We start from the raw sequence: 27765 nt of genomic DNA, 5'->3' as shown, positions 1-27765 counted from the left end.
TTCATTCTGTATGACTAGCTTAAAAATGATAATACAATGCAGAAAGCTTTAAAAAATCTAAAGGATCAATCAATAGCTAAAACACTGATTGAAACAAATTTATATTAATAAGTCATAATTCCTAAAGTATGTTTACTTAAGAACTGTTATTATGAAAATTAAAGATTGTGTATTCACTTAGTAACCAGAAGACCTTTTCAAGGGAAAATTTACTGTTAGTTTACACAATGCAGTTTTGACAGAAGCAATAAATTAACTGCATTTCTTGCTGGTTTCTTAAGGACTATTAATTAAATTTCCAGCAAAATGCATGTCCAGATTTTACTGAAGTGTATCCTGGATGCATCACAGTTATGCTTAAGAAGGAATACTTAAGAAGTCTGTCAGGGATACTGCTAAATGGACAAACTGTAATAGCCTCAGAGAATTGTGTGGAAGAAATACTTGGAAGATGAAAGATGTTAAAAGAAAGCATTGCTACCTTTCTTGCCCTAATCTTACTTTTCTTTTACATCCACATAGAAGGTCCTCTGAGGCAGATCGAGGTTACGTGGTCTGAATTGATAAAGCCTCTGACACAGTCCCCCACAACACTCCTTTCTAGATTGAGAGAGATGGTTTTGATGAGTGGACTGTTAGATTGACAAGAAAATGGTTGGATAGTCACACCAGGATGGTAGTGGTCAATGGCTCAGAGTCCTGATGGACACCAGTGCCACTATATTGGGACCAGTGCTACTTGATGTCTTCATTAATGACATAGGCAAGGGGACTGAGCAGGTTTGCAGATGATACCAACCTGAGTGATGCAGACAATGTCTGAAGGTTGGAATGCTATCCAGAGACACCTGGACAAGCTTGCGAAGTGGGTCCATGGGTATCTTAAGTGTTTTAACAAGGTGCTGCAAGGTACTGCATCTGGGTTGGGGCAGCTCCTGTTATCAGCCCAGGCTGAGGATGAAAAGATGGAGAGCAGCCCTGCTGAGAAGGGCTTGGGGTGCTGGTGGGTGAGAGGCTGGACATGAGCCAGCCATGGGCACTCCCAGCCCAGAGAGCCACACGTGTGCTGGGCTGCATCCAGAGCAGGGTGGGCAGCAGGGCCAGGGAGGGGATTCTGCCCCTCTGCTCTGCTGAGACCCCACCTGCAGGGCTGCAGCAGCTCTTGGGTCCCAGCACAGGAAGGACGTGGACCTGTTGGAGTGAGTCCAGAGGAGGCCACCAAGCTGATAGAGGGATGGAGCACCTTGTCTGTTAGGAAATGCTGAGAGGACTGGGTTTGTTCAGCCTAGAGAAGAGGCGGCTTTGAAGTGACCTCATTGCAGCCTTCCAGTATGTGGAGGGAGTCTGCAAAAAAGATGTAGAAATACTTTTTACAAGGACAGGTAAAAGGGGGAATGGTTTCCAAGTGAAATACAGGAGGTTTGGATTAGATACTAGGAAGAAATCTTTTTTGTGAAGGTAGTGAGGCATTAGAACAGGTTGCCTGCAGTAGCTGTTGATGTCCCTTCACTGGAGGTGTTCAGGGTGATTTTGGATGGGACTCAGAGCAGCCTGGTCTGGAGATTGCCACTGCAGTGGATTTGGAACTTGATGATCTTTGAGGTTCCTTCCATCTCAAGGTTCCTTCCATCTCAAGATGCTATGATACAGCCTTCTGTTATCTTATGCACTAGCCAGACTGCATGATTTGAGCTGCTTAACTTCCGGTTATGACAGCATTGTAGGTTGTTAAGTTGAATGGTGCTCATTTGGGGGATGGATGAAGTACTATGAACTCTTGGTTTATTTTCTCTTCCATTTAATTATAACCTGATGCATAATCTCTTCTTTTGTGAATTTGTAATGGGGTGTACTGTAAATGATTGTTGACTGTGGAATAAGTAGAGTGGTGTCATGGGGAATATTACTGGTTTTGTTGAGTGAGATAAAATTTGAGGGAGAGAAAAAATTCTTCAGAAATACAGTAGTTTTTACTAAATATGTTAGTTGTTCACTCAAATGTTCCATTAAAAGAGAAGGCAAATGGTTTCCCATTTCACATATTATTGGGTACCAGATAGACATACTGAGAATCAAAGTAGTTCTGTCATGGTCCTGGAAGTAACAGCATGCAACATCAGTAGACATGTTCAGAGGTTCCTGTTTTGTTTTTTTTTATTTTGAATGACTACTGAAAGAAGATTTTCCTTTTCATGTATTTGTTTAGATTTTAAGTTAGTCATTAATGTTTTTATAGTGGATTTATATACTATCTCTCTCTAAATACTTATTTTGTTTTCACAGTCTATTGATGGCTTGCATGAAAAAGGAATGGTTGAAGATGTTCATTGTGGCTCCATGAAGAGTATGCGACCTCCTCATCCTGGAATGGGTCCACCTCAGAGTCCAATGGACCAACATAGCCAAGGTTTATCCATACTATGCATGCTCTATGATTTTGGTACCTCGTGTTCCACAAAGAGTCTGTAGTTCTATAAAACAGTTTGCCAGTTATTTCCCTTCAGCTTTGTGTGGAAAAGCTGATCAGGGCAAGGCAAGTAGCTGAAACCCTTTGCTTTCTGGAGTATCCATTAGGCATATATGGAGAAAAGCTAAGGTTCAAGTCTGTGCCTGGGGCAAGTCTATCACAGATTTCAGTTTGCATCTTTAAAGAAAAAACCTACCAACTTCTTATCTTATCTTATCTACTTTAAATACATTTTACTATGATTTCTAACCATCAAGTGGTGATCAAAGTGCTTTCCAATGTTTTTATGCCAGAAGATAGAAACTCTTTTTACCGCATCACTACGTGCCTTCTTTGTGTCCTGTAGGTTGGAATATAAAAGGATGTGCATTCTATGACCGTGGTATTTTGAAGGTTTAACTGGAAACATCTGCTAGTATTAATAAGTTCAACAGCAGGCAGGGTTTCTACATTGCATGCTTAATTATTTTAAAATTACTTCTGAAGAATCCCAAATGACACTAGGCTCTTGGTGTGACATACTCTGTACAGATTTATTAGGAAGTGGTCCTGAACTTCTTTGTGCATTTCAGTGGTATGTGACTGAAACTCTAGCCTGCAGCTTGCCATCTGAATCCCAGTCTGGGACCTAGACAATTAGAAAGTAATGTTTTTCCATTAAATCTTTCACTATCAATTAAGTAAAATAGAACTGACTTTGTAGAGACAAGTGCTTCATCAGGTAAAACTTCCTCTTTTGTTCATATCAACAAAATGTAAGCATGATCATCTGCGAGATTTTGCTTGTCTTTGCATTTAGAGGACACTTTTTTTTCTTGGGATGAAATGAACAGAGCATTTGGTCTAGAGATGAAGATGGGACAGTTAATACATTATGTACTGAAAATACAGGAGCATAGATTGCAAATGCTTCAAATACAAGTAGCTTCTGAGTTATTTTCTCCTTTTCTATACTGCCTCAGGTCAGATTTCCAGGTTATTTTGCACTGTAAAAAGATGATTGATTGTATTAATAGTAACTTTGTCAGGATAGAGACTACAGATTGCTACTCTCCTTTTTTTTTGTATGCCAGCAACTATTACAATGTAAACAGAGATTACTGGAGTTATGAAGTGGAGCAGGCTTTTAAAAGAAGTGGTCAAAAAAATCTCCAGATGTTCTAATATTCCAGATACTTTCTTTGACATTACAGAGGACTGTTTTAGCTTTCATTGCTTCTATGTCTCCCTTTTTTTTTTTTTTTGTTCTTACACAACTGTCTTTTCCACAAAAAAGTGGTGACGGCACTTGATGCTGTTCTGATGCCTGCTGAGCAAAGTCCTATCTACTAGACTTGTAGGTTTTTGCCATTAGTGTAGAGGTCCAGGGTAGAAAACCAGGTTCCTGGATAGCTTGTCAAGTTATTAGATATTTTTGTCTGATTTCCCATGACATTGGAGAAAGTAGCATATGTGTTTTTACAAATTTTGTGGAAATATATAGTGTTAAAGAGAGTTTATCCGTGCCTACACTCATGGCAGAAGAACAGTATGACTTCTTTGAGAATCCATGGAAGGATGCCTGGTAACTCTTAAAGTCCTGACAGAATCTTCAGTTGGTATGGTAGAAACCAAGGCTTACTATGACATTCACTTCCTCATAGATGTCTGATAGTTGAGCTTACAGTACCCAGTTGTGTACCATTTTTAACAATATAAGTGTCAAGTAGAAATGATACCTCATTAGTTCTAGGTCTGGTTTTTCCATGGCTTATTGTTTGTAGTCCTCAAGTTGAAGTAGATAAGTATCCACTAATTGATATTTTTGGGGGGCATTTGAGGGAAAGTAGCTGAATAAGTCCAAAACTCCAGGAAAGGAATTGCCCTAAATTTCCCCCTTATTTTGAAAGCTTAGGGAGAATGGCCATGTATCATTAAATTTTGTTGTAGATACAACAAAAATTGTCTCTCTTTTAATTCTTCATGATGTTGTCTATAATTCAGACCACCGAGAACAGTTTTCTGGAAAAATCACAGAGTCGTAGAAACATAGTATGGTTTGGGTTGGATGAGGACCTTTAAAAGTCATTCTGTCCAACCCTTTTGCAGTGAACAGGGACATATTCAACTAGATCAGAACCCCAGTGTTGTTTAGAGTTGTTCAGTGCCCCACTGAAAGTGAATGTTTCGAGGGATGGGGTGTCTACCAGCTGTTCTCAGCAATTTGGCCAGAGTTTCACCACTCTCATTAAAAAAAGTCTTCCTTACAACTATGCTGAATTTATTGACTAAAATTATTCCCCCTTGTCCTGTGATTACAGTCCTTTTAAAAAGTATCTTTCCAGCTTTCTTTTAAGCCTCCTTCAAGTATTGAAAAGCCACAAAAAGGTCTCCCTGGAACCTACCTTTCTCAGAGGGAACAACCCCTACTCTCTCAGCCTGTCCTCACAGGAGAGCTGGACCATCCCTCTGATCATCTTTGTGGCTTCCTGTTGGACTTTCTCCAGCAGGTCCATGTCCTTCCTGTGCTGTGACCCCAGAGCTGATGCAGCCCTGCAGGTGGGGTCGCAGCAGAGCAGAGCAGAGGGGCAGAATCCCCTCCCTGGCCCTGCTGCCCACACTTCTCTGGATGCAGCCCAGGACATGTGTGACTCTCTGGGCTGTGACCACACAATGACTGGTCATGTCAAATTTCTTGTCCACTGGTATCCCCAAGCCCTTCTCAGCAGGGCTGCTCTCAACCCCTTCATTCCCCAGTATGTATTGATACTGGGGTTTGTCTCAAGCCTTGTGCAGAACCTTGCACTTGGACTTGTTAAACCTCATGAAGTTCACGTTGTCAAACTTCTTGAGCTTGTCCGAGTCCACGTGAATTGCATAAAGTCAGCCTTTAGGCTGACAAATTTACTATTATGTAAATATCATACTATTATATTATTTTTATATACTAGTCAAACTAGTCTGTCATTTTTTGTGGAGATCATAAGCTAAATTCCTTCATTAAAATGTCAACAGGTATGATACAGTATTTGTACACTTGTCAGGAAAAACTCACTCAGCCCATGTATGGGGCTTCTCTGTTCACACAACCTTGTCTGCGTGAGTGATAAAAATTTCTTGGCTTGTTACTGTATGATACTGTGATTTAAGACAAGGACATCACTAAGTAAAATCAATATAATCTGCATTCAATATATTACGATAATTAAATGAGAGATTATAAACTTGTAACTACAAGATGGTCATCCAATTGCGGATTTTCCTAGTCTTTCAGAAGTCTGTTTTGGTTCAGTGCTGTTCAAGCTATTCGTGATCTGGAAAAAATATTAAAGTCAGATTATATATATATATAACACAGAGGTTTTATATATATATAAATTATATATAACACAGAGGTTTAGCAGTGAATAATAAATGAATCGGTTGCAAAGGCTGATCAGAATCTGAGAAGAATGTACTTATTTTTCTAGTGTAGATTTTACCACAGTCAAGAACAATGTATGTCTAGGAGTGAAATAGTTTCCTGTGTAGTAGTATAAACTGCATCATAAAAAGCAGTCTATACTGCTGAGGAGAGTGTGTTTGTTTTATCCTGGAGAATGTTAAGCTCCATTTTTTAATTTATCTGACAAGACAATTAAAAGAATCCTTGATTAGTCGGCACATTCCCAGACAGTAAAAGGGTTTGTAATTGATGGAGCCTTTAAAGGGGGGGGAAAAAAAAAGCAGCAGTATAGTTTGGTACCTGCAAATCTACCTGCAAACTGTTTGAATTCAAAATGTGTTTAAATAGCTGTATCTTACTTAATGAGGATACTTAGCCTTTGGAACAAGGATTCCCAAGTATTTGTAGGTTTTGTATCATACAAAAGCTAAATCAGCACTGGATGTCTTTATCATCTGTCCCATAGACCAAAGGGAGAAGTTTGTTTAGAGGTCAAGAGTCCCTGGTCTATTTTGGAAAAACTAGGTAGACTATTGTAGCTGTAATGGTCCCTTATTGATAGAAATCTGTCTATTCACAGGCTCCAAGATTCTGAGAAGGATTGGTAGCTAGAGGGGGAAACAATGTCCTTAAATTTTTTGACAATGGCAAGGTGGATTAGTCTTCATAAAATGCTTCAGTACTTAGAAATGGAATAGTGGAGTAGTTGGTGGAATAGTTGTGATGAATGCATAGGCTGTTGTCTTTCTGTATGCAGTTTACAATGGGAAGTGATCACAAAATGAGATTTCGCTTAAATGTTAGATGTTACAATAGTAGTCATTCTAGTTCTTTTTAGTAATTTTAGTAAAAGAGAGAAGTCTTGCAAAAGCTTGTATCTAAGTAAAAAAGCAAGATTTTTTATAAAATACATGCTTAAAATGTGGATGATAAATTAGAAGTAAATTGGCAACTGCAGATGCAGTTGTAGATATGGTTATGTAAATCAAGCATACAGTTGTGAATGAACAAGAGAAAGTTGATACAGAATTTCAGAAGTAATTATTCTTATGTTAAGAAATAATTAACTATCCTTTTCTGAGGTGAAATGAATGATGAGCAAGTCAGAAACATTTGAAAGCTAAATCTGCAAGAACTGTGTCATTTTACTTAAGTGCCTCTTCACTGGTTGTATGGTAATTACTGTTCTGAGATTTTTGCATTTTTTTTTTTAACCAACAGTAATTACTAAGTTAAGGTATGCAACTTTATTATTTAGTTTCTGCGTTTATTTTTTTACTGGTGCTCAGTGAGATGTGAGTCATGGAGAAAGAATGTTTTACTAGCTCAGACAGATCATCACATTTTTATTGCGTACTGCAATAGCATGATTTTCAGAAATCTGAAATACTACGAGTTGGTATCTTTCTCCTCAGCAATTGCTCCTTCCAGTCTTACTAATGAATTGGAGAAAGGGTAACATTCCTGGCTAGTTTTGGTGACAGATTCTCTTTTGTTGAACTTATGTACAATGATGTCCCTGTTTAGTCTTAATGCCTTTGCTTTGATGCTAACAGATTAAGTGAGTGGAAAATACATTGCTCAAACTTCATATTTAACTGTTTAAATAGTAAGCTTACTACATGTTGCTGATTTTGAATTTGGTTAGAAACTGTCTTCTGGCACTGAGTGTACTGTGGGTGAATTCTTCAGTGTTTATATGAGGAGTGTGAAATTTACTGTAAATAGTTAAGCTCTTAAACAGTTATCCAACAGGTCAAAATCATGGTTAGAATTGACTTTTGAAGGGGATTGGATAGAAAATGGAAAGACAAGCCAATTATTTATATAAAATAAAATACTTGTAAAAATTAATAAAAGTATGTAAATGGACTGGAATAAACAATTTATGTGTTTTTATGTGATTTGTAAAAATTAAATGAAGTTACTGTGATACAGCAGTGAAATACAGGCCAGTTTGAATTGTTTGGATGTCTTTTCTTGCTGTTTATAAGTGGAAACATGGAAGCTGAAGGAATTTGGAATTCTAGGACTTGATCTATATTACTTTTTATTAGTCATGCAGTATTTGTTGAACTTAAAAAGACACACAATTTTTTAACTTCTAGAAATCACTAATACTTCACAGGTAATGTTCTTTGTCACTACTGTTCTTAAATTAGTTGCACTTCCTCTTCTAAATTCATTCAGACTTTAGATGGGAAAAGACCTGCCACCTTATTAATCTGCCTGCCACTGTAAGACCTCTCAACAATTTTATTTCTGCAGTCCTAGTTTTAAATTAGTTGCACACATCACCTCTCTTTCTTCTTTTTTCAGTTTCACAAGAACTGGTGTTCACCCTGACCACACTACTGAGATAGAAATTTTATGTTTTGCTTGCCTTAGGAAAGTTTGTAGCCTCAATCTGACATGGACATACTTTTCACTGTGTTTCAAAACACCGTGCTTTTGTACGGTGTGTTGTGAAGATGTACCTGATTCTTTTTTCTTTGTTTTTTAAACTAACTTCAATTGATGACTGAAGTGATAGTTCAGTGAGTTACACAGCTATATTTCTTCAATCCAGTCTATATCTTCCAAATCTAAAAATTTTCTTACAGTCACATTCTTAAGTACAAATATAACTTTGCTGTTGGTTTTAGCATAAAGATGTGACCTATATGTTCCTCAGACACTTTCATTGTTTAAGACTTACTAAATTTTAGTGGCAGTTCAATACCTCTGTTGAAAATTCCAGTGTTTGGACTGCTAAAACTTTGATTTCTTCTGTATCTTTACTAGGTTTTTGAATTCATTTGTAGGTGTTCTTTCCATTTCATTATAGCATTAAAAGTGGCAAAAAAGGGGTCTAAATTTTTAACTCTCTGGTTTTTCAGCTTTAAAACAGAAAAGAAAGATGTTACTGTTTCTGTTGTCTGAAGTGAAACAAAAAGCAGTTAAAGCAGAAACATTGTGCACACACTGCCCTTCAATAGTACTTGGAGAAGTGTTAGAACTAGGATTTCTTCCAATGTTAATACTGTAAAGAATATATGTTGTTTATGATGTGCTGTGTTGTATTTTTGCTGAACAAGTTGATACCAAAGTGGGATTAAATATGTTTCTGATTATGCATACAGTTAGGAAAACTTGAGAAGGGTTTCTGATGCAGCCTCTTCTATGACCCATTGAAGAATTATGGGAAAGACAGACAAGAAAGGAAATTCAGGATCAGAGTGATTAGGAGTCACCGTCATTTGAGGTTTTCAGAGCTCAGACAGACAAAATCTGGAGAAACCTGATAAAGCTTAGAAATTGCCACAGTTTAAAATAATAGACAGGGTTGTTTGGCCTCCCTTTCCTGGTATTCTCAGTTCAGAACTGTAGGTTACTATTGTCCTTGTATGGTGGGTAAATTCAATTTTAGGGGATGTTCTCACGTGTGTGCTTATCTGTGTTAGAGTCTATGTGTAATAAGATAGGAAAAAAGCAAGTAGTATAAATATTAGGAGAGGCTTGTGGCTGTGTCTTTTGTCACTCTCATAATATGAAAGTTTTCACGCTTCAAACAAAGATTTTCATATATGATCACAAAATTTGCATTGTGTAAATGCCACGTTTTAACATCTTTACAAGAAGTTTGGAAGGATTTTGTTCTTTCCTGACGTTATGGAAATTTTTATTACATTCTTCTTGTCAAGCACAGTTTTCCATTGTTAAAAATGCTAATGCAGAGGACTTGGAGGAAGAGAGAATCTCTAAGTAATAAATATTTTGGAATTGAAAAGATCAAAAAATGTTGGCTTTTGAAAACTTTTTGCAAAACTTACCACAGACTTGGCAGCTTGAACTGTCAGTACTGAAAACAAATACTCAGCATCTTAGACCACTGTACTAAACTTTGTAGTCCAGATGCATTTCAAGATCTTGAGTCTGAAATCTATCAGTCATTTAGGAATTTATAACTTGGGCAGTATAACTTGAGGAGGGACAGAAACTATTTTTTCAAAAGCAGTACAGAAAACAATGTCATTCCAGTTAGGTGCCATTTAAAGTAAAACCTGAGATTTAGAAATGTAATAATGGATAAATATTGCAATAAACTTCACTTTATAGTATAAACCGTAATGCAGTTGCATGTTTTTTTGTTTTGTTGTGGTATGATGGGTATTTTTTTTAAGTAGTGTGCTCAGCAACAGGGATTTGTAGATTCCCTCTTCTTTTAAAGTAATAAAGATATAAAAGTAAGTTAGTGGAAGACTATGGATAAGTGAAGTAAACTTGAGTTATTTATCATACTTTTTATCACCAACAAGGCATGTATAGACAATTTTTATATTGAATTAGTATATAGCTCCAGTAGTTCTAACTTTTTAATGTCTCTTTCTTCCTTTTCTTTGAACTTCTTCCTTCTCTTATTCTTTGCAAAATCATCTTCTTCTCTTGTTGTCATCCTCTTTAGTTTGAACCTGGTCTGTTTCTGTCTTGTCTGGTCTTTTCCTATCACAAATCCCCTTTTCCCCACTGTACTTCTATGTCATTTTGTTTTGTATTGGTTTGGTTTGGTTTTTTTCAGGAGAACTGAAATCCTTTCTTCTTTTTCTTCTGTCTCATACATTTACAACCGTTATTTAAGTTGAGCACAAATTTCAGTTCTTTGGCACTCTATCTCTTCACTAGTTTAAGTTCTAGTGACTTAAAAATCCTGTTATCCCAGAGTTGAGAATGAGAAGTGGAGACTACTTTGAGGTTTTGCCTATGTTGCCTTTACTGAAGGGTCAGTAAGAGCAGTGAAGCTAAAGAGCAAGCAAAATTTCTTCTGTGCTCTGTACTACATATAGATGAAATAGATGTAGTTTCACTTCGAAGTGACAGGAAAATTGGGAGTAGAGTAGATTGGGTGCCACAGAATCATGGACTGTACCACGATCTTGGAGTTATGATCTTAGCCTTATGAACATGAAAATGAGCCAGAAGATTTTTAGATTTTTATGAATTTATTTTAGACTTTTCCAATTTGTGAGAAGATTATTTGTGTTCCACAGTACCAGAGCAAAGTCTCTTTTTCACTCTTGGTGGATAAAATCCTCAAAAACTAGCTGTCTATTGTGCTTTTTGGAGCTCAAGAAAATATGTTATAGGTGTAATTAGTATTCAGAATTAAAACCACTGCATTTTCAAGTGGTGTAATAAGATACAAGCACTGTTCATTTCAGAACTGTGGTTGCTCTTGACATAGTCTTCAGCAGCTTCTTCAGATGGTGATTTTTGTGCTTGCAGTTGATGTTCCGAGTTGTTGAGCATCAAGATGGCAAAAGGTATTGGACATACTTTGGCTCAAACCTTTAATCTGTATAAACTAAAGAGTAGTTGCATGGAAAGTGAATACAATTTATTTCTACTTCTGTATGTTGGTGAGTGTTGGCAAAGAGGGCCTGTAGAAGTGAATGGATATTACTTGATGTGCGTGCCTCAAAACAAACTTATACTGTTAAGCTATAAACTAGGTGTAGTTCACTGCATATGTTCTACAATGAAACATTTTTCCATAGTTCTAGTAAATAACACTATATCCCCAGGCATCTCTATTGTATTTCATGTTTTAGTTTGTCTTACTCCAAATATGCAGGTAATTGTTATGTTTAGGAATTATTGCACTAAATAACTGTAGTTCTTCTCAAAGAAGAGCTTCTGAGGCTATCTTGATATCCCAGCGAACTTTGGATTGCACTTTTGTTTTTGCAGAAAGTGCTACAGCTATCCAGACCTGAGAGAGACACTTCTATACTTTATGTACTGTTAAAAAATTGGATGAAATTCAAATTTTACTAGCAGAGTGGTAACTTTATGATTCTTCTACCTGTTCTAGGTTATATGTCTCCACACCCATCTCCACTAGGAGCACCAGAGCATGTGTCCAGTCCAATGTCTGGAGGAGGTCCAACACCACCTCAGATGACTCCCAGCCAACCAGGACCCATTATAGCAGGAGATCCACAAGTTATGAGTCAGCCTAACAGAGGGCCTTCCCCTTTCAGCCCTGCCCAGCTGCATCAGCTGCGGGCTCAGATTCTGGCATACAAAATGCTGGCTAGGGGTCAGCCCCTACCAGAAAACCTCCAGCTTGCTGTCCAGGGCAAGAGAACCCTGCCTGGCATTCAACAGCAGCAGCCTCCCAGTGCCTTCAACAGGCAATCTGGTAAGTGAATCTTTGGTAAGAGTCATTGCTCAGGTAATTCTCAAAGTTCTACCTGTGATGGATTAAGAAATGGGTGCTGTGCAGGGCTGTAATTTGGGACTGTATTAAGCCTGAGCAAGTACATAAAGCACATCTGTTATTAATAGGATATTGTCAAAATAGTATACTAATAACTGAAATAGAAGTTATTTCACTGTGTAATACTGTGTCTGTCCTGGTATGTTTGACAATTTTGAATGTTAATTGTACTTTACTGGTAGCAATTCCCCTTGTTTTTCTTACGGTGAATTTTCAGTCTCCTCTTATTCAGGAAAGTAAATAATCAGGATTGAGTTGAGTGATTATTTAGGTTGTTCTAAATAAACCACATATAGTGTGCTGTTAAGTGCAAAACATAAGAAAAAGGAAGTGTGCTTACTTTTTTCTCACAATGGTGATGTTGCAGTGAGGTAAGCAAGCACATTTTGTTCCTAAGAAAACTCTTATATTAAATTCCCTGAACCTATTAGTTTCTGGACACTTCCATTTGTGTTAAAATCAAGGGTTAAGATACTGTTTCTTAGGGTTTATAATGTAACTGTTCACTTCATTTTGGTGGCTATGGCTTTGCTACCAATTAAGTTGGGTTTTTTCATGCAAATGATTTTTCATGCAAATACATGATTTTAGGTATATGTATTACCTTCATTAGCTACATGTATTAGCTTTAGGTATATGTATTACCTTCATTAGCTACATGTATTAGCTTTAGGTATATGTATTACCTTCATTAGCTACATGTATTAGCAATAAAAAACACTTAAATCCTTACTTAATAAAGAAAAGTACTACTTGTCTGAATAGTCTACCATGCTATAAAACAATGATTTTTGAACCTCGGAAATAGTTTGCATTTCAGCAAATTTTTTTCCTCTGTCAAATTGCAGGTATTGGATTACATGCCATGAGTGGCACTGCTGCTGGACCAGGGGCTGCACCAGGGATGCCTGGACATACAGCTGCCATTACCCCTAAAACGTGGACTGAAGGTATAGTGGGAAAAAGATCTGGGGAAAAGTAAAAAGGAAAGCTAAAAAGTTGTGCAGGAAAAATAGTGCGACCTCTACTGTGTCTAAGACTTTAATCAAGGAGAATTTTAACCTTTTATTCATTTGTAAGAGACCCACATGAAATTACTGCAGCTTTTAGATAGACTGAACATGAAGCACCTTTTTGCAATCAGAATGAAAACTGTACGTTTTCTGAGGAGCACACATAAAACTTAATAAGTTATGTTCTGAGTATGCTTAATTGGAGCAAGCTTGTCTTTCACCTTTGCTATGTAAACAAAAGTTTTCGAATCATGGTAGAATTACACTGTTTCCTTCTGTATGTTTTGTTGTTTTGAAATCAAATTGCTTTGAAGGATCAGTGCAATCTTTGAAATCAAATTAACACTGCAGCTTTTTCCCCCATGTCTTCACATATATCTGTCATTCATTGCACAGTAATTCAACTTCCCAGATTCCCTGAGAACTGAGGTTGCATAGAGGCTTTTGATGGGCTTGCTTTTTTTCATTCTTATAAGCCGAAATGCAGTGTAGCTGCATACAGAATCTACAGCTTGTGCTCAAGTTTCTTTTCTTGAGTTTGATGCAGGTGTGTGAATGACAAATAGTATATTTCAGGATGTTGTTTTGAATAAAGGTTGATTACAAGATTGCAGGTGTACTTTGAAGTTGTTTCCCCTAGCTTAAGTGACTATGACTCTTGAGACAATTAAGCGGCATCTTTATTTTAGCAATATCTGTTAATAGTGAATTTGTGAACATCTGAATGCCTGGGTAACTTGTCATAATAAAATTCTAAAGTCTGTGACCTTTAGTGATGTAAATGACAGGTACTATTTTCATGTTAACTGAGGTGTTGCTTTTCAAAGTGATTGAAATAATTGAGTTCCTGATATTTGAAATAAATAAAGTTAATAGGAGATCATAGTGAAACAAAACCTATTTATGTCTGGCAGGTATTTCTAAATGCAGTTGCAAAAATTTTCATACGGTTATCAAGTTCTGGTAAAGGTCTGAAATCAGACCTAGTTCTGCTTGTTGTCAGGTTGTGGTTAGATGCTTTCTTCTAAGTGCAAGTATAGTGAACAAGAGGCGGAATGAGGTCTTCCATTTGGAAGTCAGTTCTACTGCTGTTTCATTTTTGGTAACACTAGAATTAAAAGTCCACAGAAATAGCAAAAGAAATGGCATTCATCATAAAATTGTATGTGTTTTGTTTTTCTTTTGGCCATTTCTTGCAATGTACTTGCGTTTAGTATGTCTGTTTGAAAAAACAGTGGGTAGTCTGGTGTTCCTTTTCTGGTGATCTTAAATGTTTACCTTACCTTAATGTCTTGTCTTCAGAAAGCCATCTTTATTTTCTTCCTGCTTGCCATATTTCATGTTATGAATCACTACTGTTCATGTTTCAGGCCAAGCCCCAGATATGGGTGTCTCCAGTACACAACAAAAGCTTCCAGCGCCAGCCCCTAGTGGGAGGCCTTCTCCTGCTCCTGCTGCCGCCCAGCCTGCTGCCACCATGCCTGGGCCCTCTGTACCACAGCCCCCACCTGGACAACCTTCACCAATTGTCCAGCTGCAGCAGAAGCAGAACCGCATCAGCCCTATCCAGAAGCCACAAGGACTGGATCCTGTTGAAATACTCCAAGAACGTGAATATAGGTAAGGGTGAATAACAAGATTAAAAAGCTTCTTGTTTTTCACATCCTTAACTGGAACTCATTGCAATCAGCTACTTTAGGGATAATGGTCCAAAGTTTCCAGAGAAAGACTGTATTACCAAGAAGTACACAAATATCAAACCCAACAACTATTTCATTCTACCCTAAGTGATGAACTAGTGAAGCATACTGGCAGTATCACTGGAAACTGTTTAAGTGTAAAGATAAACCAATTTTGTGCCCAAGGTTTTTAGTATTATAAACAAAGGAAAGTTAAAAGAGAACAGAGACAGCCAAAAGGTTGAAGAATTAGTAACCACAGCAAAATCACGTTTTATGAATATGATGGATTTATCTGGACTACCAAGGACTGGAGAGAATAAGAAAGCCACAGGTAAGATTAGAAAAAAGTGTACCAATTTCAAAAATTGCCTCCTGAGTGTTCTGTTTAGGTGATGAAGTATACTTGTTACAAAGCATAGGGTAGAACATTTCTTTCGGAGTTAGAAAGAGACTTCTTCACTCTTCAAAGCATCAAGGCTATTTAGTAACTGACCTTCAGAGTCTGCCAGGAAGGATTTTGACCTGTAACTAAAATATGTTCCTGATGATTATCAGTCAGAGGAAAGTAATTGCACTGAGAGTATTACCTGTTTTGGTTTAATGGTGCATCTTGCATTGTTACTTTGGGTTTGTAGAGGAAAGTAGCCAAGAGGGATGGTGATCTCACAGAAGACTGGTTTAACAACTTTTGCTTCATGAAGGTAAAACACCATGCTTTTGGATGTGATGCCATGCCCAGAATTCGGGCCTTGATTATAGAAAAGCTGTTACTTTTTGTGTCAGATATTGCTTAACTAATTATATCAGGGCATTAGTGTCATCATTCTGCCAGTCTTATGTATATACCCTAGGACTGAATGGCTGTATCTCTTTCAGCATGAGCAATCACTATTTTCCAGTATATTTTTCAGAAGCTTGTAGAGCACACCGTTTTATGATTTCACAGTTACTCTGACAGAAGAATTGTAATCCTAACTTCAACCAGGAATCATATGGCCAGTATGATGCAATGTTTTCTGCATCAATTAACCTCAAATTGTTACTGTTCCTGTGTTTTCAGCCCTGCTGTACTTCACTGTTTGTGCCAAGCTGTTATGTCTTAATGTTCATAAACAGAGGAAAGTGAGGAGTGTCAAAAAATAAAGCTGATGCTTTTACTTACATAGAGAACCAGTTACAGATCCAACATGTTAGATTCTAAATTCACTGATGTTCTTGGCAGAGTGTGATGAAAGTTTGATAGGGATTCTCCAGCAGAAGAATTTTATATTTTATGGGATTTTTATCTTAGAACAGAGATGTGAGATCCAAACCTTTTTGATGTTTAACATTACTGGTGTTTAATTTTGCTTTGAGTTCCAGAATATGTAGAACTCCTGAAAATCTTTTCATTAGTTAAAACTGTGTAAGTAGCATCAGACAAAAGTTTTGAAAAAAGCAGTTTCACAGCTTCTGTGGTTTGAATGGTGCTAGATTTAGCTTTAATATAGGCAAGTTTAATTCAGAAATGTATCTTCACAATTTCTTAATAAAAATGGAGCAGAAAAAAGCCAAAATAAACATCCGTATCCTGAAAACACTGAGGTTAGTGAAAGCTTTATGAAACAGTTGGCTCTTGAGATCTCACACTAAACCCTTTTAATAAAGGAGCATTATATCTTGAAAACCGTTTGAATTCCAGGTGGATCTCTGCATCCCTGTGGTCCCCCATGGTGCACAGCTGTCTCACCGTGGGCTGCGGAGGATCTCAGCTCTGCTGCCTGCTGCCCCTCCTTCTCCACTGATCTTTGTGTCTGCAGAGTTGTTCCTCTCACAGGTTCTCACACTGCTCTCCTGTAGCCACAATTACATCTGCCCAGTAACTTCTTCCCCGCTCACCCCCAGCTTCTTAAATCTGCTGTCACAGAGACATTACCACCATTTTTGATTGGCTCAGCCTTGACCAGTGGAGGGGTCTGTCCTGGGTGTGGCTGGCATTGGCTCTGCTGGACATAGGAAAACTTCTGACAGCTTCTCACAAAAGTCAGTACTGTAGCCCTCCTGCTAGCAATACCTAGCCATGTAAATCCAATACACATTTATATAAAACTCTCCTTAATGCTTTCTTCAAAATAAAGTGCTGCTTTTTAATCTCACTGAATAGCTGTCTTAATGATAATAATGCCTATAATTTAAAGTTGTTTTATTATGTTGAAAGGCTTTTTCACCCTCATTGCACACTAAAAAATAGTACACTTGGAAATCTCCTGCAGGTTGTACGTGGTTTCTTTTTGTTATCTGCAAAGTATTTTCTTAGATATCTTTACTGCCTGACATCTGTGCCAGATAGGTTTGATTGTACAACTATATGCTCTGCTGCTGACCCAAGTTAATGAGGAATGGGTGTGCATTGCTTATTTTGCAAAGAGATCTGCATACATTCAGTGGCCATTTTCTGCATGAAGGTAGATTGCTGAACTGCAAAGATTAATTTATTACATCCTTTAAATGGTGAGATTATATACTTCAGGTGATTGTGAAAAGATCTAGGAAACATTTTTCCTTGGATTGTCTTTACCTAACAGCTTTTAGCATTGTTCCATGAAAATAAGAGCAGTACAGCAAACCTGGTCACATCCTTTAAAGACTAGAAGGTGGCAGTGATGAGAGATAGCTCAACCAGTTCTTCCATTTACTTGAGTTGGAATTCTTTAAAAAATCCTGCTGACTACTGAAGAAAACATTACCGTTACTCTGTTAGTACCATAGAGAATACATAGAAATAGTACTTCTAGGAAAGTATGAAATTAAACCTCAAAACTTTTTTTTTTTTGTTCATATGTAACCTATCTGGTTGTCATTTTCTTTATTCTTCCTTACAGGTGCTGTAGATTTTCTTTTACTATTTCAAATTCTATTTTTCTGGACATTTTTTTAAATAGAGAACTGATCTGAGTTACAATAAGAGTTTTCTGAGTAATATCTCTACTGACTTAGAAATACTGATGTTTTTGTTTCTGTTCCTTCCCTCTGGGTTGTTAAAGGAAGGCCAATCACCCACCAAAGCCTTGAACTGTCATTGTTTGTAACTCAGTGTATTTCAACATATGAAGGAAAACAGTTGAAGGAAAATAGTTGAAGGAAAATTATCCTGGATTGACTCATCTGCTGTATAATTTAGCAATAAAATTTCATGTGAATTCATTTCTGATCTGATTTTTTTGTAAGCTCAAATTGAAAAAAAATTGTTACCATTGAAATGAGTGTTATATGGGAGGGGACTGCATAATGTGATGTTGGTACATAATAAGCATACTGAGTTCTGATTATGTTTAGACATATCTCAAGAAACATGTATATTTGGATTTTAATTGCAAATTTTGATGATAGAAATCCAGAGACCAAAACCCACCTTTGGCAATTGCTTGAACTTCTGTTGTGTAAACTTTTATGACAGCAAGTACTTTTATATGTTTTATACCTGAAGTGAAAGAAAAAACCCAATTCTGACAGAACTAAGAAGTCAGCATTTCATCATTGGAAGCGACTTTTAGCGTTAGTTATCTAAAACCATGTCAGGGAGCACCTACATTAATTCATCTGCATGTATAGTAAGAGAAGGAATGTTCATTGCTAGCAAGAAGGTAAAAAGAATTTGAAAATATGTTCAATATTCAGTTCACAATTCAGAAGAAAGGTTTGGAAAGGTTGTGACTGCTCCCTTAAGGTTTCATTAAAGTCAGGGAAACTGGGGTTTGGCTGTAACTGGAGTTTTGTAGGTGATAGTTTCAGGAGACACACTGCAGCTATTTGGGAAGGGAAAAAGAATTAAAAATAATTGTTGTGATGCAGAATTGCATCCATGTGGGGGTAAGTGGCAGGTAGAGCATATGATTTTATGATTTAGAACAGCTTGGCTGCTTTCTTGTAGGAATGTGCACTAGCTAGTACATCTCTCCAAGAAACCGCTGTATTCTGAAGGTTTTATATCCTTAGGTGAACTAAAATATCTTCTTACTAACTGGAGTGCCCAGTTGTGCAAAATGTGAGCTTTTTTTTAGTGTGGTATATAAACTGGAAATAGCAAAATAAGGCAGTGTCATTTTCTGAATGAAGACTTTTTCTGCAGGAATAATGAACTTTTCTGGACTGAGACAAGTATTTTCAGCTTTTAATGAAACTTTTTCTAGTTAAGAAGTAACTCTTCTTGATTTGCTTTTCAGCCTGTACAACAAACATTACTTACCTAATTCTGCTTCAATTTTTTACTGTCTTAAAGATAAAAATATAGTCTTCTGCAGTAATGCAGCATTACATCCTATTTGTTGTTCCAGGAACTTTAGAATTCTTCTGGTAATATTAAAATCAGAAAAAATCAAGTTCTGTCTATTAGTCCCCCTCTCTCTCTCTATCTTTAATTTCCAAATGAATACAAAATGAGTTTCTAAAGGAAGAGTGAAATAGAATTCGATTTGCAGTAGCAGCTATATAGCTGTGAATACTTCATAAACAAACTTACTTTGTCAATAAAATAATGAAATAGAATTCCAGATAATAAGGCAAGTATGGTCTATGTCATTACTGACTACACTACATAAAAATAATACCCATCAAAGAAGCTTGAAAGCAGAATCCTGAATAGTATGTGTAAAATAGAATTCCCAAGTTTATTTTCACATATCTGGTTCTAATTGAAAAGAAAAGCCAAGGGACATTTTGATCACTTGATAATTTATTTTCAAAGTGGAAAAAGATAGTCAGTGTCAACTCTGCAAAAGCCTCTTAGTTCACAAAAAACCAGAAAAAGACAAGTAAATGCCTGAGTTAAACTGATTATTTTTACTATATTATTTTGGCAATGCCTTATAGATTTCTTGTGGTGTCTTACCCAGTTTTCTGGTTTTGTAGACTTCAAGCTCGAATTGCTCACAGAATCCAGGAACTGGAGAACTTGCCTGGTTCTCTGCCCCCTGATCTGCGGACCAAAGCTACAGTGGAGTTGAAGGCACTTAGGTTACTGAATTTCCAACGCCAGGTAATGCCATTTACTTGAGGAAAATTTTCATAACAGTCACAGCACATATGTTCATGCAGCAAAGAGTAAACTGGAAAGAGATTTTGGGTTAGTGCAAAGTGTAAGAGATCATGTGTGAGAGCTGACATAACCAACTCGTAACCATAAGCAAGTCATGGAAATGTTCGATTTTTTTTTTTATTTTTTAAAAATTTTGTTAATAAAAATGTGCAGGGGTTACTTTTGTTCCTTGATTTATCTTCCAGTGTAGAATGTGACCATAGAACTGTGTCTTTTGAAATGTACATGACATTGGTACAAAGACAAAATAAGTTTTGGACAGACTGCAAGCTGATTTTCAGCACAGACCTTCTGAACAAATACCTCGTTCTGGACATATTTAGTATTTCCACAAGTCCCCTTGTTTTAATAAAAGTTGTGTGTTGGTGTTTTGTGTGGTATTTCTCTGTCATTTGTTTTTGGTATTTCCACTGTGCTATAGACTTTGAAAATGAAACACAACAGGATCATACATAAAATATAAGTTGAATGATGAGTGCCTGTATCTGCAAATTAGTTTCAGAAAAGGAATCAAACTGCTAGACTGTTATGGGCCACTTGCCATTGGCTTTTGCAGCTAGTTTGGAAGAACAAAGATGTGATTTGGCAGGTCAAGCAAAATTCTTCCTGACAAAAGCCTTGGCAGGAGTTGTGCCGTGGTGTCCAAGTCTTCCTTCCTTTCTACCCTTGGCATCCTTTATAATGAACTTTTGTCAGAGGTCAGATGAAAAGCAGCAGGCTCTCCCTGCTCTACTGCTGGGACTGTGGCAATACTGTTCTTAAGGTTTACCTCTCCCACCTGTCTTCTGTACAGCTGGCAGTGAAACAAATTGTCAGTTATGTTTAGGTCCAGCAGTAGAAAATGTGTTATGTATGTGGTTCATTTGCTTTTTATTTTGATGGTGTAATGTCTTGGCTGGCCCCTTTTGCTGAAGCAGGATGGTTGTTACAGCATCTTGTAAAGAGGGAAGAAATTATGATTAAAAGTAATTAATGCTTTTGACCATTCTGAAGGTTAAAGTTTTGTTTAGGGTAACAGATATAGCTGTTGCAACTGTATCAATGCTGTATCTTTTCAGAATTATAATGAAAAGGGAAGAGGAGACTAATATATTTTGAACTGTTTACTTTTCTACTCTGCCAGGACAGTGTTTAGAGTTGTTTTATTAAGAGCTATTATATTTTTTTGAGTGTTTGTCTTTTCCTCCCTCCTCCTCTGGTAGTTAAGACAAGAGGTAGTAGCCTGTATGCGTCGTGACACGACACTGGAGACAGCACTGAACTCCAAAGCCTACAAACGAAGCAAGCGGCAGACTTTAAGAGAGGCTCGTATGACAGAAAAGCTTGAGAAACAGCAGAAGATAGAACAGGAGAGGAAGCGTAGGCAGAAGCACCAGGTATTTTAACTTAATAGGTGTTTGCCCCATGACAGGAATGCACCTTGCTTTGCTGTGCAAATGTTCTATTTTACATATGTTATTTACCTTTGGAGTTTTTCTAATAAAAAAACTCCAAGTGCTGTGATAAGTAATTGGAAGACTGTAAGATCAGAACTCCTACATTCCTGATTTCATATCCTTGCTAGGTCAGAGTGCCTGCACTAACTTGATTCTCTTTCTAGGAATACCTGAATAGCATATTGCAGCATGCTAAAGATTTTAAAGAGTACCACCGGTCAGTTGCTGGGAAAATTCAGAAACTTTCTAAAGCTGTGGCAACTTGGCATGCCAACACTGAACGTGAGCAGAAAAAAGAAACGGAGAGAATTGAGAAAGAAAGAATGAGGAGACTAATGGTAAGAAGCAGAGGAAAGAAGGTGGTTATTTTAGTTAAAGTTATGTACTGTTTCCTTTTAAACTGCATATATATTACCTCAGCCACGCCCATGTGTTTTCTTTGTGAAGTACTCAGTAATGAAAAAAGTACAAGTCCAAAACTACTACATTTTCTTATGTGTATTTCTGTTAACGATAATGTGATACTATTGAAATTAACCTACAGCTCCTTCTTTTTTAAGATTTTTGTATAGAAATATCTTGGTGGTTTTTACTAGCATGAAAACTTAGCACAGCCCCTTCTGAGTAACAGCGACTTAATCTTATTAACTTCATATATTAACTGTTCTGTATAATTACAGAGCTATTGGTCCATTTTACAAATAATGGACTTCGGTTTATTTCTAAGTTTATAGTTTGGAAGATTCCAGATGATTAAGTTGTTCATGGCATTACTCCACAATTTTTACATACAGTTGATTCCACATATGAAAGTACCTAATCAGTAATAGTAACACATGTATTTTGAGAACAGATAGCAGTCAGTTCTACCCATTTAATGATTCAAATCATACTCCTTAACCATTTAATGGTTTTTCCTTCTCTATACCCTCACAATATCAGTTATTTCATTCTAAGAACAGAGTAAAATGGGTTTATGTATAATCATGTCTCTTCAGAATGCTGTGGAACCAGTTGGAGGGCTGCCTAGATTTCAGGAGTTAAAATTATTCTGGAATTCAAACCGTAGAAAGATCAGTGCATATGTACAAGAATGTCAGTGACTTGGTGTAGACAAAATTCTTCAAGATATTGGTTAGCTCTATCTTAACATTTTATTAATATTTCACCAACACAGAATGAAAGGAAATTGACAAGCTTACTTTGTAACTCGCTGGCAGAAAGCAGCAAGTATCTAATAGAGGTGCAGATATAAATGCTAGTTCCTGTCCAGAATCTATTCCCACCATGAATATGGGCTGAACAGTTTCATTTTAAAAATCACAAAATGAAATGCAGAAAAAAATAAATATAACGATAGAAACTTGGAAATGAAAGCTTGTATAAATTAAGAACTTGCATAAGAGAATAACAAATGTGTAGGCCCTAGAGCATTTCTTAAAATTACATAGTAATCAGTATTATGGAGCTTCTTTGTAATTGGAGATCATCAGCAGCAGCTTGTCTAACCTAGATTGTAAAAATGTTAATTATTAGCAAAAAAGGAGCTGGTTTTAAAATAAAAGCAATATTGACATTCGGGAAATACTTCTGTGTATTGTGAGGTTCAGCTTATGTAAAATTGAACAAGCAGTGTGATAAGTAATGAAGATGTCCACTGCTGAAAAGAACAAAGTAGATTTGAATGTCCAGAAGTGGAAGAGGACACCAGTGCTTCCAGATGATCAGTGCTTTCTCCTAAAACCTCACCAAGACTGGTTAAGCTGTTACCGTACATACAGAATTTCATAGGCATTTTTGGTTCAGGGTTTTGCACCTACTGCTCAATTAAATCCTTCTGCAAAACCAATCTATGTGTTTTGTGGTTACTTTGCCTATTTAGCTCTAGTCCAGTTGTAGTGAATTTGGAATTCACAGATATGTACTAGTGGTTTTTTTAAAATCATCTCCTCACAGATGCTTGCCATGGTCTATGAAAATGTGCTCTAAAATTTTGCATATCTTTTCAGGAATACTGAATGCATTCCACAAATTCCCCTTCCTTTACTATGATTAGAAATGGTGATTGTGTCACAGCTCATGAGCAGTACTATATATGTATCATGCAGATATAGGTGTTGGTGGGATTTTAGAAGATGCTGTCAAGACAAGCTTAAATGTATAAAAAATATACCTGGTTAGATTACACAGATTGTGTATTCAGTAACATTAGAAGCAATAAAACCAACAACAATCGTAATGATAATTTATTTTTCCTGAAAAGTTGGGGTTTGAGCATTGTAATTTTGATGGGTTGAACATAACAATGGAATTTTGAACATTATAGCTATTCTTACTCACTGTATGCCATCCTGATGTCTCTAGAAATGCAGGGGATCTCCCAGAGTGCTGTATTTCAAAGTAATCATATTTAAAGTATTTCTTGCTCGTCTTTGGTTTTTATACGGCATTGTATACTTCCTTAATTTGTCGTTTCAGCCAAAATTGAGACAGGCAGCTCTGCTGCTTTTTTGTAGTTTTGTGACATTCTGCATTATATCATCACAGCACGTGAAAATAATATTTGTTGTATGTGCAGCACACTTACACAGTATGACAAGGATGCAGAAGTTGCCTGGATGACTCAGATAGGGTTTATCTGGTGAATCCTGTTTCTGATAGTGAACTCTATGAGAGATGAAATAAAACCAGTGTAGAACAGCGGTACATAAACAAAAAAAGAAAATTCACATGATATCTAGAAGAAAAGGGCGTTCATACTGGAAAAAGGACTAAATGCAATTTTATGTCCCGCTTCTGTGTTCTTCCCCTTTGTGAACTTCATGTCTTTGAAAAGTCATCTCTTTGTAAGAGATGTAGGAGACTTACCATCTCTGTTTCAGGACATTCAATCTGCCTAATGTATCACTGATTTTTTTTTTTCCTCCATTGCCGATCATAACTACTGCAAATTTTTGCAGTCATTAGTCCATGAGAATAGGAAATGTGTAGAATCGTGGAATCTCCGTCTCAGTCACTCAGCCTGTCAGGGAGTTCTCTAGTTGAACCACCTTCCAGAAGTGTTTACACTGAGTTCAAAAGAGGTTGCTCAAGGCTTTTTTTAGTCCTGTCTTGGAAAACTCTAACATGAGAAATGGCACAGCTTCCATGCCTATTCAGGTCCTTCTGAAGTGCAGCTCAGGCCTTGAGCATATTGACAGATACCCTGTGGTTTCCTGTCCTCTGCAAACTTGACTGAAAGGCCCTTCATCCCTTCCTCTATGTCTCTGATAGTTGTGTTAAGCACAACATGAAGTAGGGATTCCTGTGGTATGGCTCTTCATACTGTCTTCAGATAAAGTATGACCTCTGACACCTTGCAGTGAGGTATTTTGGGTGTACTGGGGGATGACAAGGTGAGCAGGACCCAGCAATTTGTACTTGCAGACCAGAAAGGCAACTGTGTCATGGACTACATCAAAAGCTGAGACCAGCGATACGGCAAAGTGCCCTCCCTGTTGAGTCACGACATCCCTGCTACGTGCTGAGGCAGAGTGCCTGGAAAGCTGCAGAGCAGAAAAGGATGTGGGAGTGTTGGTTGACAGCAGCTGAATATTAGCCAGCATGTGCCCAAGAAGGCCAGTGGCATCTTGGCCTGTACCAGCAGTAGTGTGGCCAGCAGGACCAGGACAGGCACCCCTGTACTCAGCACTGGTGAGGTCACACCTCAAATCCTCTGCTGAGTTTTGTGACCCCACTTGGAGTGGTTCTGGAGCATGTCCGAAGAAGGGCAGTGAAGCTGAGGAAGGGTCTAGAGCACAAGTCCTGTGAGGAGCAGCTGGGGGACCTGAAGTTGTTTGGCCTGGAGAAAAGGAGGCTCGGGGGGGGCCCTCACTGCTCTGTATAGCCATCTGAAAGGGGGTTGTAGCAAGGAGTTGGTTCATATTCCCAGGTAACAAGCAATGGGACAAGCAGAAACAGTCTCAAGTTGTGCCAGGGAAGGTTTAGACTGGATTTTACATAGAAGAAAGTACTTTACTGACAGGATTGTCAAGCATTGAAACAGGCTGCCTGGGAATGTTCAGAAAGCATGTGGTTGTGGTGCTTGATGACATGATTTACTGGGGGACCTGGTAGTGTCAAATTGACGGTTGGACTTGATATCTTTGGGGTCTTCCAATCTTAATAACAATTCTGTGGTTCTATGAAAGTATGTTTAGAGTTCCTAGATTAGGAAGAAATGCTTTACTCTGAGAGTGGTGAGACACTAGAACAGATTGCACTAGAACTGAAAAGCTGTGGATGCCTCATGCCTAGAAGTGTTAAAGGCCAGGCTGCATGTGGTTTTGAGCAATGTAGTCTAGTGGAAAGTATCCCTGCCCATGGCAGGGGAGTTTGAACTAGAAGATATTTAAGGTCCATGCCAACACCTATGATGCTGTGACACACTGATACAAATATGTGACATACTGATACAACTATATGACTCTCTGGGCCTGATTGTCCAACAAGCTCTTTACCCATGTAGCTGACCCTCTGACATAGCAGTTGGATGGTCTGCATTCACCATAATTCCTGTCATGACTTATATCTCTTTTGTGTCACTAGGCCGAAGATGAAGAAGGCTACCGTAAGCTGATTGATCAAAAGAAAGACAGACGCCTGGCCTACCTGTTGCAGCAGACAGATGAGTATGTGGCTAACTTGACTAACCTGGTATGGGAGCATAAACAGGCACAAGCAGCCAAAGAGAAGAAGAAGCGAAGGAGAAGAAAGAAGGCAAGTAGTTACAGCTGATATTTTAAAGCCATTTCTTCTTCAAATCCCATTTAAATGTTGATAAATGTGGTGATGCCCAATTGTCATGCTTGTGTCAGGGTGTCTAAAATAATCTACACCACCAAATTCTTAATGCTGAGGGAACTAATCTCTCTCTCTATTGAAATATATGTATGCTTTTATTAACTCAGAAGAAGGTGATAAGAGGCAGGATTATAAAATTCTTAGCTGCTGATGTCCTCATGACACTAATTCTCTCAAAAACTTTGTACAGGTAAAATTGGGACAGATGTGTAAATTGGGATTAATGTACCCAAAAGGAATGCAATGTATCAAAAATACATTCTGGGAAGAAGATGGCAAGCATCTGGGTTGTGTAGTTGTCTCATCCAGGGCACTTATTTTAGACCTCCACATTATATACTTGGTGGCATCCATTTTGTTAGGACCATTTAAAATGGCCAAGAAACTTGGCTAGGTTTGTTATAGTAAATGGATAGTTGGCCACTAATATTGTTCATTGTACATTTTTTACCTTTAATTAAAACTTTCCAAGATTTTCCTTTACTTTTCTTCATATGAAATGTTTTACCCTGCAAGAGAAAGTTGTTGAAATTGAACAGTGCAATGTTCAAAAAAAAAATTCCATGTGTGAAATAGTGATTTAATAGAAACAAATAGAAATTATTTTTTACTTTTTGCTACCTCAGAGTACCTTTCATCTCTTGCAGAGTATGTAAGAGGATTTTTATAATCCATTTCCATGCCTGGTTTGCTACTAATTACTGCTACAAATACGAGCATTATGTTTGCAGTGTTTACTAACAGTACTGGAAATATGCTAAAAACAACCAGCGTAGAAAAAATACTGATCTTGGACATTAATGACCTAAAAAATAGTATGTTTTTTCCTGCTCTCAAAAAAACCCCTTCTGTTCCTCAGAATGTGTTCTTAACATAGGAACAATAACCTGTCTACAGAATGAAGATGTAATGTGGTTGGTGTTCTTGGCCTGTATTACCAGTGAAAACATGCCTGATTTAATGTATATAATGCACAGTAGAGATAATAATTATTGAGACAGCAAGTGGAGTAACTGCATCACTGTAATAATGTAAATAAATATGTCCACGTAGGTGATATATTTCTCTTTCTATGTCAGTTTAGTCTAAGTGAGTATGGGAAACAGCATTATTTTCTGGCCATGTCAGTAAAAGATAATTTTCTGTTCCTGATGTTGAAAGGAGATGTGTCCTATAAGTATTCAGTGTTTGTATATATCCCACCCTAAAACCTAAGGAAAGATTACCAAAAAAAGGAAAAAAAAAGTTTGCTCTGTCTTGGTCAACTGCATCTTTTTGTTTGTAGTTAACTTCTTTCCAGTAGTCTTTTGCTCATCTGTGAGAGAAGTAGGAGTTCACACAAATATTACCCTATATTTTAATCTAATTTGTTATTCCATGCTTGTGACACATATTGCAATTAGTGGTGACTGTGTCTTTTTTGCAAGGCATACACTTCCAGTTCTTAAGCTTTTGTGTTTTGTAATCCATAACGAACTTAAATCTACTAGTTCCTGTAGTTAATGTTTTGTACTTACAGAAAAACAAGAAAAGAGAATTCTTAGGATTGTCTCCTAGAAATGGTAGTG

At 37.3% G+C, this 27765-nt stretch overlaps 1 protein-coding gene across 8 annotated transcripts in view; it reads left to right on the top strand.

Annotated features, from left to right (window-relative positions):
- SMARCA2 (SWI/SNF related, matrix associated, actin dependent regulator of chromatin, subfamily a, member 2) overlaps positions 1 to 27765 on the top strand; it is a 188388-nt gene that overhangs the window by 15254 nt on the left and 145369 nt on the right. For all 8 annotated transcript variants that reach the window (XM_039729732.1, XM_039729726.1, XM_039729728.1 and 5 more), the window contains 8 exons: positions 2284 to 2407; positions 11743 to 12072; positions 12999 to 13100; positions 14534 to 14783; positions 19733 to 19859; positions 21122 to 21295; positions 21520 to 21693; positions 25943 to 26113. In XM_039729732.1, coding sequence (XP_039585666.1) covers positions 2311 to 2407; positions 11743 to 12072; positions 12999 to 13100; positions 14534 to 14783; positions 19733 to 19859; positions 21122 to 21295; positions 21520 to 21693; positions 25943 to 26113 — 1425 coding nt within the window. In that variant the 5' untranslated portion in view covers positions 2284 to 2310. The remainder of the gene's footprint in view (positions 1 to 2283; positions 2408 to 11742; positions 12073 to 12998; positions 13101 to 14533; positions 14784 to 19732; positions 19860 to 21121; positions 21296 to 21519; positions 21694 to 25942; positions 26114 to 27765) is intronic.

This window comes from Passer montanus, unplaced genomic scaffold, assembly GCF_014805655.1.
Source record: "Passer montanus isolate IOZ18808 unplaced genomic scaffold, ASM1480565v1 scaffold7, whole genome shotgun sequence".
Taxonomy (NCBI): domain Eukaryota; kingdom Metazoa; phylum Chordata; class Aves; order Passeriformes; family Passeridae; genus Passer; species Passer montanus.
Note: the sequence above shows the minus strand (reverse complement) of the source record. Positions and strands in the feature narration are given on the sequence as shown.